Source organism: Lissotriton vulgaris, chromosome 7 (genome assembly GCF_964263255.1).
Source record: "Lissotriton vulgaris chromosome 7, aLisVul1.2, whole genome shotgun sequence".
NCBI lineage: Eukaryota > Metazoa > Chordata > Amphibia > Caudata > Salamandridae > Lissotriton > Lissotriton vulgaris.
The window spans coordinates 598950728-598970440 of NC_141695.1; the positions used below are offsets into that span (position 1 = coordinate 598950728).

The 19713-nt window shown below is 45.6% G+C and overlaps 1 protein-coding gene across 2 annotated transcripts in view; it reads left to right on the plus strand.

Moving 5' to 3' along the window:
• SRP68 (signal recognition particle 68) overlaps window positions 1-19713 on the plus strand; it is a 280497-nt gene that overhangs the window by 205601 nt on the left and 55183 nt on the right. For both annotated transcript variants that reach the window (XM_086930712.1, XM_086930713.1), the window contains exons 9-12: window positions 14290-14388; window positions 15445-15509; window positions 15984-16143; window positions 17215-17309. In XM_086930712.1, coding sequence (XP_086786838.1) covers window positions 14290-14388; window positions 15445-15509; window positions 15984-16143; window positions 17215-17309 — 419 coding nt within the window. The remainder of the gene's footprint in view (window positions 1-14289; window positions 14389-15444; window positions 15510-15983; window positions 16144-17214; window positions 17310-19713) is intronic.

Below are 19713 nucleotides of genomic sequence, written 5' to 3' on the forward strand. Positions count from 1 at the left end.
GCGGTGTAGAGGGCGTTGCCGTAGTCCAGTCGGCTGGTGACGAGGGCCTGGGTGACCGTCTTCCTTGTCTCGGTGGGGATCCACCGTAAGATCTTCCGTAGCATGCACAGGATGTTGAAGCATGACGAGGAGACGGCGTTGACCTGTCTGGTCATGGTGAGGGAGGAGTCCAAGATGAAGCCCAGGTTGCGTGCGTGGTCTGTCGGTTTGGGTGCGCTGCCCAGGGCGGGGGGCCACCAGGAGTCGTCCCAGGCGGAGGGCGAGGAACCCAGGATGAGGACTTCCGTCTTGTCTGAGTTCAGTTTCAGGCGGCTGGTCGTCATCTACTCGGCTACGTCTTTCATCCCTTCGTGAAGGTTGGCTCTGGCGGCGGCGGGGTCGTTGGTCAGGGAGAGGATCAGCTGGGTGTCGTCAGCGTAGGAGATGATGTTGAGGTTGCGTTGGCGTGCGATGGCTGCGAGGGGGCTCATGTATACGTTGAAGAGGGTGGGGCTCAGCGAGGATCCTTGAGGGACGCCGCAGATGACTTTGGTGGCCTCTGACTTGTACGGTGGTAGGCGGACTCTCTGTGTTCTTCCGTCGAGGAAGGAGATGATCCATTCCAGTGCCTTCTCCTGGATTCCGACGTTGTTGAGACGCTGCACTAGGGTGCGGTGGCAGACAGTGTCGAAAGCCGCGGAGAGGTCTAGGAGGATGAGGGCCGCTGTTTCTCCGTTGTCCATCAGGGCTCGGATGTCATCGGTGGCAGCGATGAGGGCGGTCTCGGTGCTGTGGTTGGCTCTGAAGCCAGACTGTGAGGGGTCGAGGGATCCATACGTCTCGAGGAAGGCGGCCAGCTGCTTGTTGACGGTCTTCTCGATGACTTTGGCTGGGAACGGGAGGAGCGAGATGGGGCGGTAATTCTTGAGTTCGGTGGGGTCCGCTGTAGGTTTCTTTAGTAGGGCGCTGAGTTCGGCGTGCTTACAAACTTTTGTTTCACAATATTCTCAGACAGTAACTGTAATAAGAGAAAGAAAAGTAAACACCATTTTCCAGTATAAGATAAGTAGTTGGTAAAAAGGCAAACTGACATTGCTCATTCACTTTCTGAATGAACAGAACACCTGTTCCTTCTAGCTTAAGTTCACTTGCCAGAACAGATGAGTAGGTGCTAAAAAATAGCTCGACCTGGTCAAATCTGTCTCGCCATAGCGAGTGGACGAGTAGATTTTTTGAGGCCTGATAAAGAAATACGACACCCATTTATAAAAATAACACATACTTCTATAGGAATTTAGATTCCAGGATCTTTGGAATCAGGTACTTCTCAAGTTATGAATTTTTACAGTTTTCAAAAGTTGACTCTGCAGTTTTTCAGAACAGTAATGGTGGTTGGGGGTAACATGTACTGTATTTGGGCACTTAACTACTACTTACTGACTGTTCTTCAGGACTTAAGGGGAGTATGGGGCAAGGTCTAATGTCGGACCAAAAGATCAACTTGGGAGGCTCTAGGGCGTCCGGCTGCAAAGGTGTGTCAATTTGGGTGTCCCATTCACTTCAAGAGGGAACAGTCCAGTTGGAAAGAGGCTGCAAGCTGGGACTGGGAGACCAGCACGGGGGAACCCACCGGGGGGGGGGGGGGGGGATCAACTCTTGAGAAGCTTGGACGCATGGGGAAACCTTTGGTCCACTTCTCCTTGGGCTGTGGGGCTTAGGTGCAGTGGTGTCTTTTAGCATCTAGTTCGGTGCTGGAGCCACTAGCGGTTGGAGGGGCCCTGCAGAAAGAGGCTGCTACAGCAACTGAAAGTCCAGTCTGGCCAGGCCCAATGATGGGCTCTGCTCTTGGGGGTCTGGGGCTCCTGTTGGCACAGTCACCTCGCTTGGACTTGGACTCTGGCGCGGTGCAGAGGTGCTTTGGTGTGTTGGGTGGCGGCGGTCGCAGACTTACTCTTTGTCTTTATTTCTGCTGTAGAGGGGCATACAGGACAGCTGGGCCACTCTCGATGTGGTCTCACTGTCCCTGAAGTCCCTCGATGTGCAGGTTGGTTTTCCTCTGTGTTGTCCGGACTGGACAACAAGCCTTGGTTGCTGCAAGGGGTCCAGTACCCTAGGTATTGGTGTTATGCTGCTCTGGTCGGTCCTAGCATCCCCACACTTGGAGGAAGGATGGATCTGGCCTGTAGGAACACTGCTACTCTACCTGGACCTCTGCTGTGTCGGTAGTCCCAGTGAGCAGCAGGGCGGTGAACTGGATATTGCTTCTTTGGTGCCTGTAGCTGCAGGGGAGTAGCTAATCTACTCCACAGGGGTTTCTTTGGCAATTGGTGAAGCATTGGCAGCCCTCCGGGTTTTCCGGAGTATGCACAGTGGCAGGACGAGTCGGGTAGTCCATGAGGGTCAAGTGCAGCAGGCAGGCTGGCAGGGTTGGTGCCAAGTCAGTCATGATCCTCGATTCTCTGGTCAGCACTCTTCTTTGTCCGCTCCTTTTGTGTGTGTTGAAATCTGATGTCCTGGTATCTGGGGGTCAGCAAATGGTAGTAGCCAATGACCTACGGACCCCTTGAGGTCACTACACACCCTAGATTACCACTTCCTTTGGGGAGTAGACCTCACCCTGTTCCCCGCAATCCAAATTCCACCATACATAAAATGGTGACTTCCTAATTTACTCTTCACTTCAAACTGGTCACCATAGAGGTGTGCCCAGCCTGGGAGTGTAACAGGCTTCCTGCATGGCTAATTTTCCCACTTTGCCTGGTGCCAGATGGGCCCAGGGCAGGAAGTGGCATTTCACCTGTCTGGCGAAGCCTTATTTCGCATATAAAAGGCAACAGAGTGTGGCACATGATGTGCTGCAGCTTGTAGTGACCCTCTTTAGTACCTATGCCTTAGGTTCCAGAGGTACCACTTAGTAGATACTTACAGAGGTGCTAAAGGCCTAGTCACTTGGGGATCGATCAAGTGACAAGTTGTCTTGTTTTAGGGAAAGAACACTGTCATTGGGGACCTGGTTAGCAGGGAACCAGTGCACTCCAGTCAATGTTGCATCTAATACCAGGCAAAAAGTGGGGGGACTGCTGCAACAAAAGCCCAGTTTCCTACAATGACAACTGGTATGAGGAGCTACAAGATGACAGAGGCCTTGAAACCTCTCTAGACAGTAGTCTAGTTTCTGTTCCCTCGACACCCACCACTTCCCTTCCATTGAGAACAACGCCCCCTTCGCAGTGATGATGCGGAGGGCAGCTGAAGTGCAAGACCTCCAATTGCCCACTATAGTAGTAAAAACTACAATGCCCTCACTTAGGTCCTCCTGCCTATGCATACAAATACAGAGCCTCTTGTGCCTTTCAGTGAGGCTTTGACTGATACCCTACTTGGAAGAACAGACAAAGCTTGACTGCATCCCCCAGCTCTGGGTGACTCTGTATTTCTGATGCAACACCGGACACTAGAAGGTTTGGTGGTCCACGTATCCACCAGCAAAGTCAATTTCAATGTTTTTTGTACTCTTCCAGAATGTGAATCTAAACATTAGGCAAGCATGTGTTTCCTCTACCAGCTTTGCTTTGTGCTCAGTGTAGGAAGCTGGCTCTGTATATAATATACCAAAATGAGGTATAGTGTGCACATAGTCCAGTGGAACCCCAAAGATCGGCAGACGTAAACGTAGATAGCACCTTACTCTTTATTTGTGGTAGTGTGGGCAAGCAGTAAGGCTTTATCAAATGGTAGTGGTAGCATTTGTTGTACACACTCAATCAGCAAATGTCATTCACTCAAAGACTGAACTCAGAACAATTTGCATTGTATAAAAATATGATTTAGTTGTATTTATTTTCCTGAACCAACCAATCAAGCCTGGCACAGGTAAGTGAGTTGCAAAATCTTATGCAGTGTTTTACAATTGAATGCAGGTTCAAATGCAGTTGGTTGAAATACAGGTAAGTCAATATGTCAAAATTACTTTTCAGATTACTTTGTACGTTACTTTTGCTAATCAGTGTGATATGCCTAGATATCACACTGAGACTGCTCCTAGACAAAAGGTATGTACGTCAGTTTTTGTACAGTTGCAGTTTTTAAAGTTTTCATACAAACCAACTCCACACTTAAAACAATTTTCAAGGAAAAACAGTCCATCTATTCCTATGGAGAAAAATGAAGTTAACGGTTTGCATGTTAAGTACTTGTTTGTGGGAGTTTGTATTCTGGAGTTAGCACCAGGGTTCCCCCAGGCTCAAAGATGCACTTTTGACACCCCCTCCGCGGCATGAGGGGGGCATATGCCACTCTCTGGTTGGCTGGGTCCCCCACATCTGCAAGATGGTGAGGGCTGAGAGTTGTGCTTCACCTCGCCTCCCCCACCTGAGGGGTGGGGTTAGCAAAGGTGGGCACACCTCCCTTCCTCACTTGGTTTCCCTGCCTATTTTCCCACCCAAAGTGGGGGTCGGAACTGGTAGGGGGCAGTTGCTGGAAGCAGCCAAGGCCTGGGGAAGCTCACAAAGGCAGCAACCCTTTGAAGCTTCCCCTTCGTGGACCCTGCCCAACCTGGGGGGAAGAGGCTTGGCAACTCGTCCCAGGATGTGCATTGTTTCAGACCCCAGTCTAGAAACATGTCTTGTGGTGGCAGCTGGTGAACAGCGTCTCAGCCTGGACACTAGTGTTAGGTCTTTTTTGTCTTGGGGCATCTCTAAGATGCCCTCTGTGTGTATTTTTCATTAAATCCCACACTGGCATCAGTGTGGGTTTAATGTGCTGAAAAGTGTGATACCATACTGTTTTCAGTAAAGCCATTATGATGCTATAGAGTTCATAAAGACAAACTCCCAGCACCATATGCTCTTAATGGCATTACTGCACTTACAATCAATCAATCAGTCATTTGTTAAGTGCACTACGTACCCGCGAGGGTCTCAAGGTGCTGGGGGGGGGGGGGGGGGGGGGGGGGGTTCGGGGATGCCCCCAGTGCCGTTGGCCACCAGGAGTCATCCCAGGCTGACGGGTTGGAGCCGTGGATGAGGACCTCTGTCTTGTCTGAGTTCAGCTTCAGACGGCTGATCTTCATCCAGTCGGCAACGGCCTTCATTCCTTCATGGAGGTTAGCTTTGGCGGTGATGGGGTCCTTGGTGAGGGAGAGATCAGTTGAGTGTTGTTCTTGATTGGAGATTATGTTGAGTCGTGCTGTCGGGCGACGTGTGCGAGCGGGGCCATGGAAATGTAAACAGTGTCAGGCTGAGTGAGGATCCTTGAGGTACACCGCAGATGATCTCGGAGGCTTCGGAACGGGGGAGGCGGATGCTCTGGGTTCTGCCGGAGAGGAAGGAGGTGGTCCATTCCAGAGCCTTGTCTCGGATCCATGCGGCATGGAGGTGTGCGCGTAGTGTTCGGTGGCAGACTGTGTCGAAGGCAGCGGAGAGGTCTCGGAGAATGAGTGCTGCAGTCTCTCCGTTATCTAGCAGGGTCCTGATGTCGTCGGTGGCGGCGATTAGGGCGGTCTCGGTGCTGTGGTTGCTGCGGAACCCTGACTGGGAAGGGTCCAGGATTCTGTTCTCTTCGAGGTATCGGGTTAGCTGTCTGTTAATGATTTTCTTGATGACCTTGGCCGGGAAGGGGAACAGAGAGATGGGTCGGAAGTTCTTGAGGTCTCTTGGGTCTGCCTTGGGTTTTTTGAGTAGGGCGTTGATCTCGGCATGTTTCCAGCTCTCTGGGAAGGTTGCGGTCTCAAGGGAGAGATTGATGACGTTGCGTAGGTGGGGTGCGATGGAGCTGCTTGCTTTGTTGAAGACGTGGTGCGGGAATGGGTCTGACGGGGAGCCGGAGTGGATTGTGCTCATGGTCTTGATGGTGTCATCGACGCTCACGCTGGTCCAGGCTAGCAAGGGGATGTGGTTGATGGTGTCCGGAGGGTCTGTTGTGTTGCTGTCTGTTGGGGCTGTCTGGGTGTTGAAGCTGTCGTCGATGTCTATCTTGCGGTGGAATGTGGCGAGGGAGTCGCACAGGGTTTGCAACGGCGGGATATCGTTGGTGTTGAGCTGGGGTTGGAGAGTTCCTTCACGATGTTGAAGAGCTCCTTGCTGTCGTGTGCGTTGTTGTCGAGGCAGTCTTTGAAGGAGGTCTTCTTGGCAGCCCTGAGAAGGTGGTGGTGGTTGCAGACGGCGTGCTTGTGTGCTGCGTGGCTGTCCGGAGTTTGTTCACTGAACCTATGCACCTGCTTCCCTGGGAGCTATGAGGAATGAATTTCGGTGGAATGTGATTGTCTTAAATAGGGGTTCTTTGAATTTGAAATTGGGTTCTGGAATGGATGATATGCGATTGTTATCTGAATGTTAGGAGTGGTGTGTGTGTACTTCTATATATATCCATAAAGTTCAGGATTTGATGAAGGAGGATATTATGGGCTATGCTATCATCCTGTACGGCCATGGTGAAGTCCCCTTTTAAGGTTCTGTGAAAAAAAGAGAACGTTTATCAGAAGTTGAGGCAATACATGAGTAGGAGAAGAGTTGTCCCTGCGCTTAAGATGCCAACTGTGAGAGTTAAGAAACATTGTTCGATGTGTAATCAGTCTGCTTGTTGGGAAGATCCACAGACAGCAGTGCAGGTATTAAAGGTGGCATATGGACTGGAGAGTGGAAGGAATTTGATTTGGAGTACTTTGGTGATGATAATGTTGGTACCATACAAAAGGAGGGAATGCATTGAGTAATAACGTTTTGGGATGTGTAGGAGAAGATCAGTGTGGTTGCTAATGGTCTGGTCCGAGATCAAGCAGGTGTAGTGACTCCTGGTGTGTTCGGGAATGTTTTAAACGCAGTAATTCAGGTAGATGGAAGATTTTCTTTTAATTTGGTCAACTAGTCTTTTTAGTAGTATGGGGTGTGTGAGTTGTAGAGTGGGAGTAATTTGGTTGTGGACTGAATTATATAGGGTATTTAGAGGGTTTTGTGTTTGTGAGGGGGTGATGTGTGGTGTCGTATAGGAATTAATGAAAAAATGTGGAATCGGTAATGCACGATTATTGAAATATTAAATGTGATGTATGGGCAGTATTGTATAAGATCGTAATTCCTTGCAAGCCTTTAAATAAACTGCCAGTCAAATGCCAAATCAGTGTTTTCTGTGATATGTTTTGTTAGATTGCCTAGAGGCATGCTGCAGTTTTTTTCTCCTCATTTTAAGGGTGTGCTATCTGTCTGCCGGCTTACTTAATTTTTAATTTTTTTTTTTTTTTAAAGCAATTCAGAGTACAAGTGCTGCTGCCTCATTTGTCATGGAAACACTTAGTTTGGCAACATTTTAGTATTCAAAGCTATTCATTGTTTATAACGTCAGTTGAAGGTTTCCACGACAGATAACTCGGGTTACAAGTATTTTTTCCTTATTTTGCCTGTTTCACCGCATGCTCTGGACCACCTTTTACTAAATGTATCGACCCAAATTAAAATTGTCCTTATGCACCATTTGTTATTCTTTACTGTATTCCTGGTAAAAATGCATTGGTTGTTGGGTGTTGCTTACACACATCACCTAGTTGATTAAATGTGTGGTTCAAATGTGACTTGTGATTTTGTTCAACTTCTGGGCGGTGCACGCTGAGGCTCGCTGCGCTAAACAGTTCCAGTATCGACCTGACTCATTGCAGCACTCCTTGCATTACTGGTAGAACCACTGCAGAAAGCTTAGTCATCGGGAGCAGAGGCCCTTCGCTTCTCTTGTCAACCAGCCAAATTTTCCCTTTGGTTCTCAAGACGTGTTGGAGCGTTCTCCCACTGAAAGATTTAAGACCACCCTAGTTAATATGGGGATATTTCATACCATCTGTATTACAATGTGAAATAATGCAAACACTTGCTGTACCGAAGTCAATGAAAGAACCCACATTTGCGGTGATGAGCCTCCGTGAAAGGGAATATATTTATCCTGTATTGGTGGTGAGAGAATGTATGGAGTTAGTAGGTCTCCACACCTGTACCTTCTCAAGCATCATTAAGTTAGTGTCAGTCCATGATGATCTGGGGATCAACTATAGCTAAAAGAGTCTTATTTAAAAAATAAATGTCTTAAATCCTATAAGCATGTTATAAGACCTCTCTTCCCTTCAGCATTTACATTAGAGTTTTTTCTTGACGCAATCCTGATGTTCTGATTTTGGAATCGAGGCTTTGTGCTTAATCTCCTAGTTTTTGAAAAAGGGAGCTCTTTTATTTGTTATAGTTTGGAATGTTAAGGGTGATAGCCTCCATCCTACTTACACTACTGGTTGAATCCATGTTTCCTGGAACAGCCCCCTCTTTGATTTGTATGATTTTGAACGAATTTATTTTTAACAAGAAAATCATTTCCCTCCTCCTTTCAATCAGGATTTGATGTTTCCTCAGCAGAAAACATCCTGCACTGGATGCTTTCTCAACAGAGAACACTTCAGGTGTTTCTGTGGCCCTTGAGTTAATTTAGGGAAAAACAACTACCTTTCATAAGCATCAGTCCGATCCCATTCCGAGGGGATAAAGAGCAAGAAGGGGCTACTGGGACTCAACAGTAAAGGTTGAGGTCATTGTCCCAGAGTCTATCAGACAGTGCTCTGAAACTGGGCCAGAAACAACCTTTTTCAGCATATGAGACTGTGGTAATAGTCTCGGACTTCTCAGGAATATAGTGTAGGGTGTACTCAAGGGCAAGGTTTTGCCATCACAGAGCAGCACAATAATTCATTGTCCAACGCAGTGCAAAGGGGAAAAGTTATTTAATGCTCACGAGAACTAAATACTACACACATTATATTGGCAGGCTGTAATTTAGTGTCCAGGGCACTGGGGTGGTTGTTCCTCTACCTGCTACTTTCCACTGGGTGCCACATCACAGCCCTCGGGAATAAAGTTATAGCCTGTTTAGGCCTTGAGGCGAATTACCCCTTTTATAGTCCAAATGCACTTAGATTCTACTAGTTCAGGTTTGCTGTCATTAAGTGAGCTTTTGTTGTTCAGTCCACAGTTTCTTTGGTAGCTTCCCATCTTCATCTCTGAGCAGGCCCTCTCCTGCTACTGGGAGGACGTGTGAACCTCCGCTCTAGCAAAGCTCCTCATGGGCTTAAGACAATTGTGCTGCAGTCAGTCGCATTTTTGCTTGGTTGCTGCTGGCAGGTGGCAACCTTGCTAGCAGAAGTGACAGTCTGTGGCAGATGCCCTGTCAACCTTGTTACAGGTGGGCAAGTGTTTTGTGTTTGCGGCATCACCACAATAGCCGCTTTTGATTTATCCACGCACAGGCCCCACTTCAAGATTACGGGCTGGGCCAAAATTTTCTCTGGTCACATTAGAGCAGATCAAGCCCTGTTTTTATTCTGGCCACAACAGCTGAGGCCATGCAGCGCCTCCACGGATCCCACTTGAAGCCTGTGATTGGAGTCTGATACCCGACAACACCCAAGTTGCACAGATCGCTCTCCTCCATTGTCCCACTGGCAAATCTCACCAGCATTGGGGTCATGCTGCATCTGGCTCCTCCTAGACAGTCACTCCTTCTGCAGGGTTGATGGTCTCCTTCCCTATCTCAGCAGACCGACTAGCTTTTCGGTACTTTAGACTCGTCAGGTGAACAGCAGGAGATGCACTCAGACGATGCACAGCAGTCCTCTGAATACTCTGTGGAGCATTTCCTTCTTTGGTCAGAGGGGACATGCACCTGGAATAATAAGTGGGTCTCACATTTTTACAGAAAAAGCAGAAAGAAAATGTGAACCCAGTGTCGGCACATTAGAAACAGGTTTTGGGTTGTCTCCATGCTGCTCTCAAGAAACAGCTTTTGTGTGGAGTGATGCTCCTCACAGCACAGTAGTCTCCAGCCTGGAGGACCCACACATGAGGCGCACAGGCTTTCTGCATCCGGCTGTCATCGGCCACTCTGAAGAGTCACCAGGGTAAAGACAAAAGACTGGCTTGCTTAAGTGGCCCTTTTCGCCGTTAACAGAGGCTGCAGTTCCATGCTTTGTCATTGTTACAAGTAGACTATTCAGCAGCTCTTCTCTGTCAAAGGTCTAATCTAATTTCTAAAAGAGCCTTGTCTCCTCTCTCACCACTTTAGTCTCTAGGTCTCCTCCATTCAGCTTCAGGAATGATAGCACCGTCTAGGAAAGAACCTCCCCTTTATCTTGCGCACAAGACCAGTCGAGAGGTGTCCCAAAATTAATCCCACACTCCTCCTGTAAAGAAGTAGAAACACTGTGCAGGCAAACATCTGAAAACAATGTAGTATTTATTAAGTACAGAGGCGAAAAAAGGAGGGCAGCCACTTTCAATTGCAATTACTTAGATAATCTGCCACCTACTCACCAAGGCTACCTATCTCAGACCGCCAGATTGCTGACCTAAGAGACCAGCCCTCAGCAGCATAATGGTGGAAGGTAAGTTAAACTGAGAGGGACATAACATCTCTTGTTCATTCATACCTGCAATGCATGTACAATGCAGGTCAAGTACACAAATACTTACAACATACACTTATGGTTTTAGCACTAGACTCTGGTTTAGTACCTAGAAACAGTCCTTTACATGAAAGCCTCTGCTCCAGTGAAACAGATCAAAAGGGCTGGTCAGAACTGGATGAACGGTATGTTGCCACTAACAGTTTGTGTACTTAAATTCTGAACAGGGATGCTGGTATGCCATCAGTGCAATGAGGCCACACCCGTTATGCCCCTCCAGGTCACAGGACATGTCCAGGACCACTCATGTCAAGAGACAGACCTATGTCTCTGCACACACTTGAAATTAGTGTGAGGCTAGGGCCATAATGAAAAACCAGGTAATCAGATACATGCAGTCAGGCACCCACTGCAGGGGAACAGGATTGTACACCAGGCAAGGCAATTCCTGTGCCAACACCATTTGTTTATTACAAATGGTGTTCAACACTGCCCTACAGGCTACTATTGCAAGGTAGATAATTGTTCATATTAAAAGCATTAAAGGCATATTACTTAAAAAGAGGTTCTTTTACCTTTCACACGTATCCCACTGGAGCTAACAAAGCATCAATGGCTTTCCTGCTTTTTTGTATGCATTACTCACTGGATGTTGGTTTTGGTCATTAATTTCTTCAGAACTTTCTAGCAAGCTGTGAAATAATTCCCCACAACCAAATGTGAAACAGATGGGGCAAGAAGGACAGTAAGTAAATGACTTAGTTTTTATTTTCCACCAAGCAGAAAATACCTAGCCATTCCGTTGCGAAGCATATGCCTGCTACAAACATACATGACAGAAAAAGCATGTGTGCCCAGAAGTTAGTTGTGAGGCGCAGTTGGGGGGCTGAGCTAGCGTGTGGGATCCCTTTGTGGGAGATGCTTTTTCTGGTCCTACTATGATGTATTCCCAACCATCTGTCAAAAGTGCCAGTTTCAAAGAAGAAGTAGGTAACTCTTTGCCACCTGCTAACATACAAGACCTCTCGTGATCCAACTGCTATGGCCATTATAGAGTCCGGAAGCCAGGTTTTCTGACAATGAGCAGTATTTCATCCAGAACCCATTTCACTGTACTTATGGCTCAATGTCTGAAAACTTTGTGTATGTAAACTTGCTGCTACAGGTTTTTTGACAGTCAAAAAACAACTAAGCTCTGTACCACAGGAGTGTTCTACAGAAAATGACTTATGCACCGCTGTTGTGGGAAAAAAACAGGGATTGCTTTATGGGTCATTACAGGCGCACTTGAAAGTTTTGGATCCCTACAGCTGAGCTGATAACACATTGCCTTGGTTATAATATGGAGGGTTAAAAGATCACACTTTCTAGACAGCTTTCACCAATGTAGGATCTAAAAGTATTTTGATTAAGTTGAATGCTCCATCATTTCAGTTGATCTATTCTGAATGGTAGTCCCAATCAAGCGGATGGTACCACTTCAGACCAAGTTATAATGTTCACATTGTAAACCATATACGAAAGAGGAATGAAGTGCACCATAAAAATATGAGCCTGTTCACAATTAACTTAAGCACTAGTAGATGGGCCCCTTCAGAAGATAAGCTACTTAAGTAAAAAAGATGCACCTGTTTTGAGATGTTGGCAGTATATTTGTAAAGCCTTAAGTAATCTCTTGTAGTCCGCATTATTCCAGAGCAAAACTTGTGTTGGCTGAATCCCGGGGTTTTACAGTTTGAGTCTAATTGCTTTTATCTACACATTATACAGGCTTGGCTCCCACATCGAAACAGGGCAGTCTGATATTAGTTTCTGATCTAAACTGAAAATACGATAACATTAAAGAAAGCAATATTCATGTTATTCTTTGATTTATGTTAACGTAAGTGTGCCAAACCCAAAAAAAATCAAAAGAAATTGATTGCTGAGCCTCGTGGGATCTGAACCATATCTGTCCTGAAGCAAAGGAACAAAAATAGAATTTCAGTGCATTTGTGTTCATAGTACTAATTGTTGAAATTGTTTCCTTCAGAGGGGTTTTAGATCAAATCTGAATAATCAATAGCAAGTTAAACTGCATACATAAATCTCGAGCGCAAGCCCAATATTGTTACAAATGCCCTGGAAGGCAAGGTATGAAAACATTGATGGAAAATTGGGGGAACATAAAGGAGAGGAGAGGGGTAGGAGACAGGGTTAGAAAGGTAGCCAGAAGTTGTGAAATGTGGCTGGATGAAGGGACAGCAGTAGAATTTCTGCCTGCTTTTGGGAACAGGTTAGTCCACACTGTCAGTGTTTCATGGTGTGGTTTATGAGATGGCAAGGGTCAGATTGGTGAAATGTATTAGCTAGATCGTTGTTCATCAGAGATGGAGGGAAAACACTGAGATGGACAGCTGCCAGGCAAGAAGTAAGAGATGGCAGAAAAAGCATATGGTTGAGGGCATTGATAAAAGAAAGGGATGATGGAGTGAGTGGCAAGGGGAGTGGTTAAGAGGAGTAATGTTATGTAGTGAAAAGATTTTGGAAGTCTTCATGGTCTAGCTTGGGCCAGAGAGCCAGCAAAGATTACTATTTGACTGGTTTGGGGTAAGGATCACAACATTGTGCATGATATGGGAGGGGTATGATCTGCTGCCACAGTTTAGGTAGGAAAAGAGGGTGCTGTGTAGATAAACCAGGTAGGGGTATAGATGTGTCCAGAGGGAGGTGCAGAAATGTTCTGCTTGTCCCACAAGGGTATCGGAGGGAAGTGCATTTTCACAATAAGAGAGACCAGATGAATGGGACATGGAGAAAATAGATTTCAGCTGGATTGGGTAGTTGCATGGGCATTGGGGTCTCCGGTGGAGCTTTGACTGTCACACTGAAGGCAGCAGCTGATCTATGTCATTCTTTGCTGATGTAGTCACTAAAAGACATGCCTGCGAGTATATAGGGGACTCAGCCCTGATTGTGGAGGGAATGAGCAATAAGGAGGTGAGGTGGCATCAGTCACTAAATCTTTGAGATTACCTAATCTTGTTGTGTTTTGCTGGAAAGGTGTAGATGTGGGCTAGAACACTAGGGAAAGAGAAAACCGCATCTGTAACAGATGTTGCTTGTTCTTGAACAGTATGACAGTTTTGGGTGACCATACACACAGTGGTGAAATGGCTAGTTAAGCTGGTCGGAAGCAGAAAACCATTAAGTACCTCTAGAAGAGAATGGGTTGGGACAAAACATGATAGAGTGGAACAAGAATATGTAAAGCTTTACATAGATTTGCTTATATATTTATATATGTACGTACATAGCCTTATCGATACATGCATGCAGATGCATATATATTTTACGCCTAGATATGGACATAAAAAAGCATGCAACTATACTCATATATCACTGTTAATATATTAGTTTGTAAGAAGGGCCTCACTTATGGAAGGCACTATTGCTTGTGAGTGATGGTGGATAGGCTAACTTACTTGTCTCTTCTAGGGATGTGCAGTGACTTGTTTGTTGCCCTTCATAACAGATACTTATCCATGCACAGCACCACTGCCCTCTCTCAACCCGAGTCAAAAACCTCTACCCATAGAACTACGCTGACCTGGTGCTCTGCCTTTTCACATCACTGGCTGCATGTCGTTTTGGCAGAGTAATATCAGCAACATGTACCTAATGTGGTCCATACAATGGATTTGCATAATTACTGGACTTTAGGATTAGCTGAATTTAGAGATTCCAGGGAAAGGGATTTCTTTGTGTGCTTCAGGCGGTACAAATTCGGTGGTCTAAGGCCAAGAATGCAGCGTTTTGCCCGAAGTGGATCATATAGAATGCCAGATTATACGAGTGATGATTTATTGGCACTGTGGTAACTTTGTGATTTGTTGTTGGTTTAGGCAGAGAATGAAGAGACGAAGGAGCGTCTTTTTGAGACTTTGCTCAGTGAGTGTCGGGACACAATCCAGGCGGTCCGCGAGGAGATAAAATTAGAGCAGGTAAGTATTAAAGAGAGATTTGTTTTATATAAATATCCATCTGAAGCTACTGAACATTTTATTCCTCCCTCTCAAAATTCTGTGGTGAACCACAAAGTGTCCTGAATTTTGCAAAAGCAATTGACAGTGCTCCCATACCGTTGGGTGAGAGAAGTTCCTTGCATATGTGCAGCTTTAACATCCACATAGTCTACCTCAACCTCTCTGTGCTGAAGATTCAGTCTGAACTAGTGAGAGATGCTGTACATACTAGTATTCAAGACTCCTACAGTATATATAGCCTATAAACTATTGCTTCTATGAGACTACTGCACAAAATGCATCAGCAATCCAATGTCATTTGAGATATTGCACAGCTCATTATTTCATGGTTTCCAATGGCCAGTGTACTCCTCTACATTCTTGGAAAGTACCAAGCCACACTCAGCCTTCACTGAGGAAAAAAAAAAAAGTACCCTTCAATCGCACTCTTGCTTTTTAGGTCTGGCCTTTAGTTGTCCCACCTGACTATTGTGGTTCCCTTTGGAAAAAATTATACATAATATTAATAGAAAGAGGGAGTTTGTCACCGACCTTCAGCTGGTAAATTCTCCAACATTTTATTTCTGCCCACCACAGCATGCAGACTGTGGCAGTGGGTCCACCTTCTTTATCCACTGGCTTTCTTCACCTTGAGTGACTGCACAAAGCCTGTGCACACTGTTCATATCCACCCAAAGCTGATTCAGAGTTTACACATTTTGTATTCATTTAAAATAATAGCTATTTTGCCTGTACTTTGGTATACACTGGTTAGACAGTGATTTATTTTCAATTTCCTTTTAAAATTTTCTGGTATAAAGTGTTAAAGAGACATTGTAACTGCCAGCAATTTCAGTGCTTGGTTAGCTTGTGACTTATTCTTCTTGTCTACTTCACTAATATGATAATTATAAAATACATAGCAAAACTGAAATGCTTATTCTTTAAAACATAGCTAATAAAACAAAATTAAAGATCGCATTAGTTTGTCAAGGTCAAGCCTATTTGCTTTACAAATGCTTGTTTAATTTACAGAAGCAACGTGACCATCCCGTTGACGGGGATTCTGGAAGAGTAACCAATCTGCAATATCTGCACAGGTAAATACAGTAAATAGATCACTAACTGTATAACTATATAATCATTTTCCAACATAGGATCATTTAGTTTTCTCTAGATATAGTGGCGGATAAAATGTGCACTGAGGCACTTAACAATTTATTAAAAATAAAACAAATGGTAAGGGAAGACAGTGCAGATTGAGGAGTAGTGAGATGCAAATAGTTTTGCACACTTTCACCCAGGAGGCACCTGGACCTTGACAGGAAGTGTGGTTTTGGATTAACCCACTTGTACAACGAACTTGTTTGATAATAAGATTTAGCTTTTTGTTACTGTCAAGGCATCTAAATCTGGAAGGTGTCCGATTAACCGAACACTGCCCCATATGGAGTTTTATTAGCACTGTTTTTCTGATGATCTTTTCTCATGAGAAAAGGAAATAAAGGGCTTCACGCAATGGCGATTGGATGCCCTCTGACTTTGATCTAACTTGCCTTTTCCTTACCTTCTAGCTACCTGTCCTTCATTAAGCTCTCAACAGCCATCAAACGCAATGAAAGCATGGCCAAGGCCTTGCAGAAAGCCCTGCTGCAGCAGCCACAGTCCGAGGATGATAATCGTCGTGCCACTAGACCGCAGGACCTCATCCGGCTTTATGACATCATCCTACAGGTAACTTGGATCACAAGTCATCTAACCTGAGGCCATGTGACTTGGGAACTTGGGGTACCTAAATTGATTCTTTTTGACCTATTATGATCTTGGTAGAGGTGTACAACAGTGTCAATCTAAGCACTGGTGCCGCTGTGCACCTGGGTGCACCCAGGGACCCATGTAAGCAAGATCTGTTGTTTTCTTCAGTTCACACACTAGGCCTCAATCGCCTCATCTCTCACCAAACACAATCGCATGAATAGCTCTTACTCAATGCCGACATTGGAAAATATAAGTATGTGCAAAGATGACTCCATTTGTCATACATATTTTGGATTTTGACATGCTAAGCACTGCCGCATTTTTGCTGCACCACGTCTAGAGTAGACTACCCACATAGACAATGCTATTAAACTGACTTTCTGACTGCTGTGCATAACACATTGAGTATCTACTTGATCAAAACCCAGAAAGTGCTTTGTGGCTGTATAAAGAAGTAAGAAAGTGCAGTACAAATGTCACATTACAGTACCTTAATCTGATAAATTAGTGTCAGTAAAACCGCTTGTGTAAGCCTCTCATTTCGAGACAATGTTACCTGGGTGGGAGTCTCTGTTTATACATGCATTTGTGTCATGTATAATGTGGTATTTATCATCATTAAGTGTGGTAACATGACTCACAAGTGCCAGGGCATAAATTGGGTCATGATCTCCACTCCCTTGTGGATTTTTCACATAGTACTTTGGTAATACATGTGTGAGGTTTTATTTGTACAATTGTTAACAATAACATTTTATTGGACCAGATTGATTTTTAAAAGCCCGTCGTTAATATACAGTTTTGGAAAAGTTACTGGTCCTTCTAAAAACAATTTTTGAATCCTCACTATAAAATTGAGATCCTTGAGAGAGAACTAGAATTAAAGGGTGTTTTGCCTGTTCTGTATATCGTAAGGCCTAGCAATACCTCAACATATTTTTCTTTAGTGTTGCTGAATGGTAAATGATTTCAGAACCATACATGGATGTGTTAAAGTTAATGTCCCTAAGCTAGATAAAACCAAAATCTAACATTCTTTTTCAACAGAACCTGGTGGAGCTCCTGCAGTTACCGGGGCTGGAAGAGGATAAGAGCTTCCAGAATGAGATTGGGCTTAAAACACTAGTTTACAAGGCTTACAGGTGAGTATCACTCAGGGTAGAAAGCCCGGGAATGTGCAGGTGTGTGAGGACTACTAGTAATGGCTGTGTGTAATATATATTACTTTATTTGTGGACGGAGTTCCCTAGTAACTGGAAAGTGTACATGGCTTGCAAGTGGCTATCAATAAGGATTAGGTTATTGGTTGAGTTTGAATTTGAGTTTTTTATAACAAGTGATCGGGTGTGAACCAAACCACCTTTTGGCTATCAGGTTTGGCGAGGAACTCACTGTCTCTTTTTGGGTATTGGAATAGCTTGAAGTTTGGAAGTTGGGGAGGAGAGCAACTGGTGATTGTCAAACGTTTGTAGTTGTCATTGGATGAATCATAGCAGATGAGAATGGGGGGTATAAAGATAACAATTTAGAGAAACTGAGCAAGCAATTCTCCTGGGTACTTACAGACCTGCTATGGATAAGGACCTTAAGTAAAGGTGAGCTTACAAATCCGCAGTGAGAGGGAGAGGAAGTTTATTGTTGCACCATATTTCTGTAGTAGGGGAATCTCTGTGTATAGTCATAATCATGTGACTAGTCCCGCCCATATACGAGGACCCCGTATATTATGTTCTCTTAAGTTGTCTTCTTCTGCAGTCCTGCATAGACACTAAAGAGATAATAAAAAATAACAATAATGCAGCCTAAAAACAACTAGGCTTACGTTGGCCATTACTTCATCATGAAGTGAAAAAGATAACCAGATAATAGTTAAATTTAACTATTTTACTGTGTTTCACACATAGAGAAACTCCCCTTCACAAAGATCTTTTTTCATGATAGAGATGAAGGGTTGGACAGACAAGCCCCATTGGCTGCCATTATGTGTCTGTAAATGGATACTGTGCCTTTAAGAATCGTTCCAGAAACGCTCTGTATCCCATGATGCACAGCCAAAGGCTAGTTATCCAGTATTGGGGTATGTTTCATAGATTCACATGCCTGAATCATTCCCCGTGGCCGAGGCGGGAGTCCCACAGTAAAATACAAAAGCAGTGCCTAAGTAAATAACAGTAGTGGGCTAAAAGAAAGCCAATAGTCTTAAAACTTAGTAGCCTATCTACATAATTATATGAAAAGAACCAACAAATGGTTCCAACCAATCAGCCACCAGCACCCTTTAGAACCTTCTTAGCAGAGGCAGTTCTCCTCAGATTTTCACTGCATGTCGTGTGGAAGGGAGTCTCCCTGAGTGCCTACTCAGTTTCTTCACTTCTCTCATCAGAATGTATGACAAGAAGGCTCTTTTTAGACCTTGCAGGACCTGTAAGAAGAGGGTCAATAAAGATTGTATCTACTGTCTACATCCTAAACATGTAGTCAAGGATTTAGAAATTTGCCGGACCTTCCCTGCTAAGACTCTTAGGGACAGGCAGGCAAGGCTTCTTTTATGGCTGAAATCTTCCTCAGCTGAGGAAGATGACAAGGCCTCGATGTCTAGCTAGAGAGCTAAATCTCATGACAGCTCTTCCAGTGAGGGGAGAAAACATCACAAGGCTTCTACTGAAGTTTCTGACCATTCACAGAGGTTACCGAAATTATCCTCTGGGTCAAGGCTGTCTACGCCCTCTGTGGTATCTAAAAGACCTTCAACTTCCAAAACAGTGAGTAAAACCCAGGTTAAAACTCTTACTCTGGTTTCCTCTCATACGGTCTGTGTGACTTCTGCTGCCCCATTGTCGACAGCTACAGTCTCCACTACGGCCATCTCTTCACCTATTGTGTCTTCCAAGAAGCCTGTTTCTAAAGATTCGTCGACGAAGAGTTCATCTTCTAAGTCTCCATCGACGTCGAGCTCGGCGTCGAAGATTCCATCGACGACGAAGGTAACGACCCCATCGAGGACTCCTTCTGTGATCCCGTCGACGACGAGTCCGCCAATGACTATCCCGTCGACGAAGAGTCTGTCAACGCCAACCCCGTTGATGAAGAGTCTGTCGACCCCGACCCTGTCGACCCCGACCCTGTCGACCCCGACCCTGTCGACCCCGACCCTGTCGACCCCGACCCTGTCGACCCCGACCCTGTCGACCCCGACCCTGTCGACCCCGACCCTGTCGACCCCGACCCTGTCGACCCCGACCCTGTCGACCCCGACCCTGTCGACCCCGACCCTGTCGACCCCGACCCTGTCGACCCCGACCCTGTCGACCCCGACCCTGTCGACCCCGACCCTGTCGACGCCGACCCCGTCGACGCCGACCCTGTCGACGAAGAGCCTGTCGACGAAGAGCCTGTCGACGCCGACCCTGTCGACGAAGAGCCGGTCGACGCCGACCCTGTCGACGAAGAGCCGGTCGACGCCGACCCTGTCGACGAAGAGCCGGTCGACGCCGACCCTGTCGACGAAGAGCCTGTCGACGCCGACCCCTTTGACGAACTGCCTGT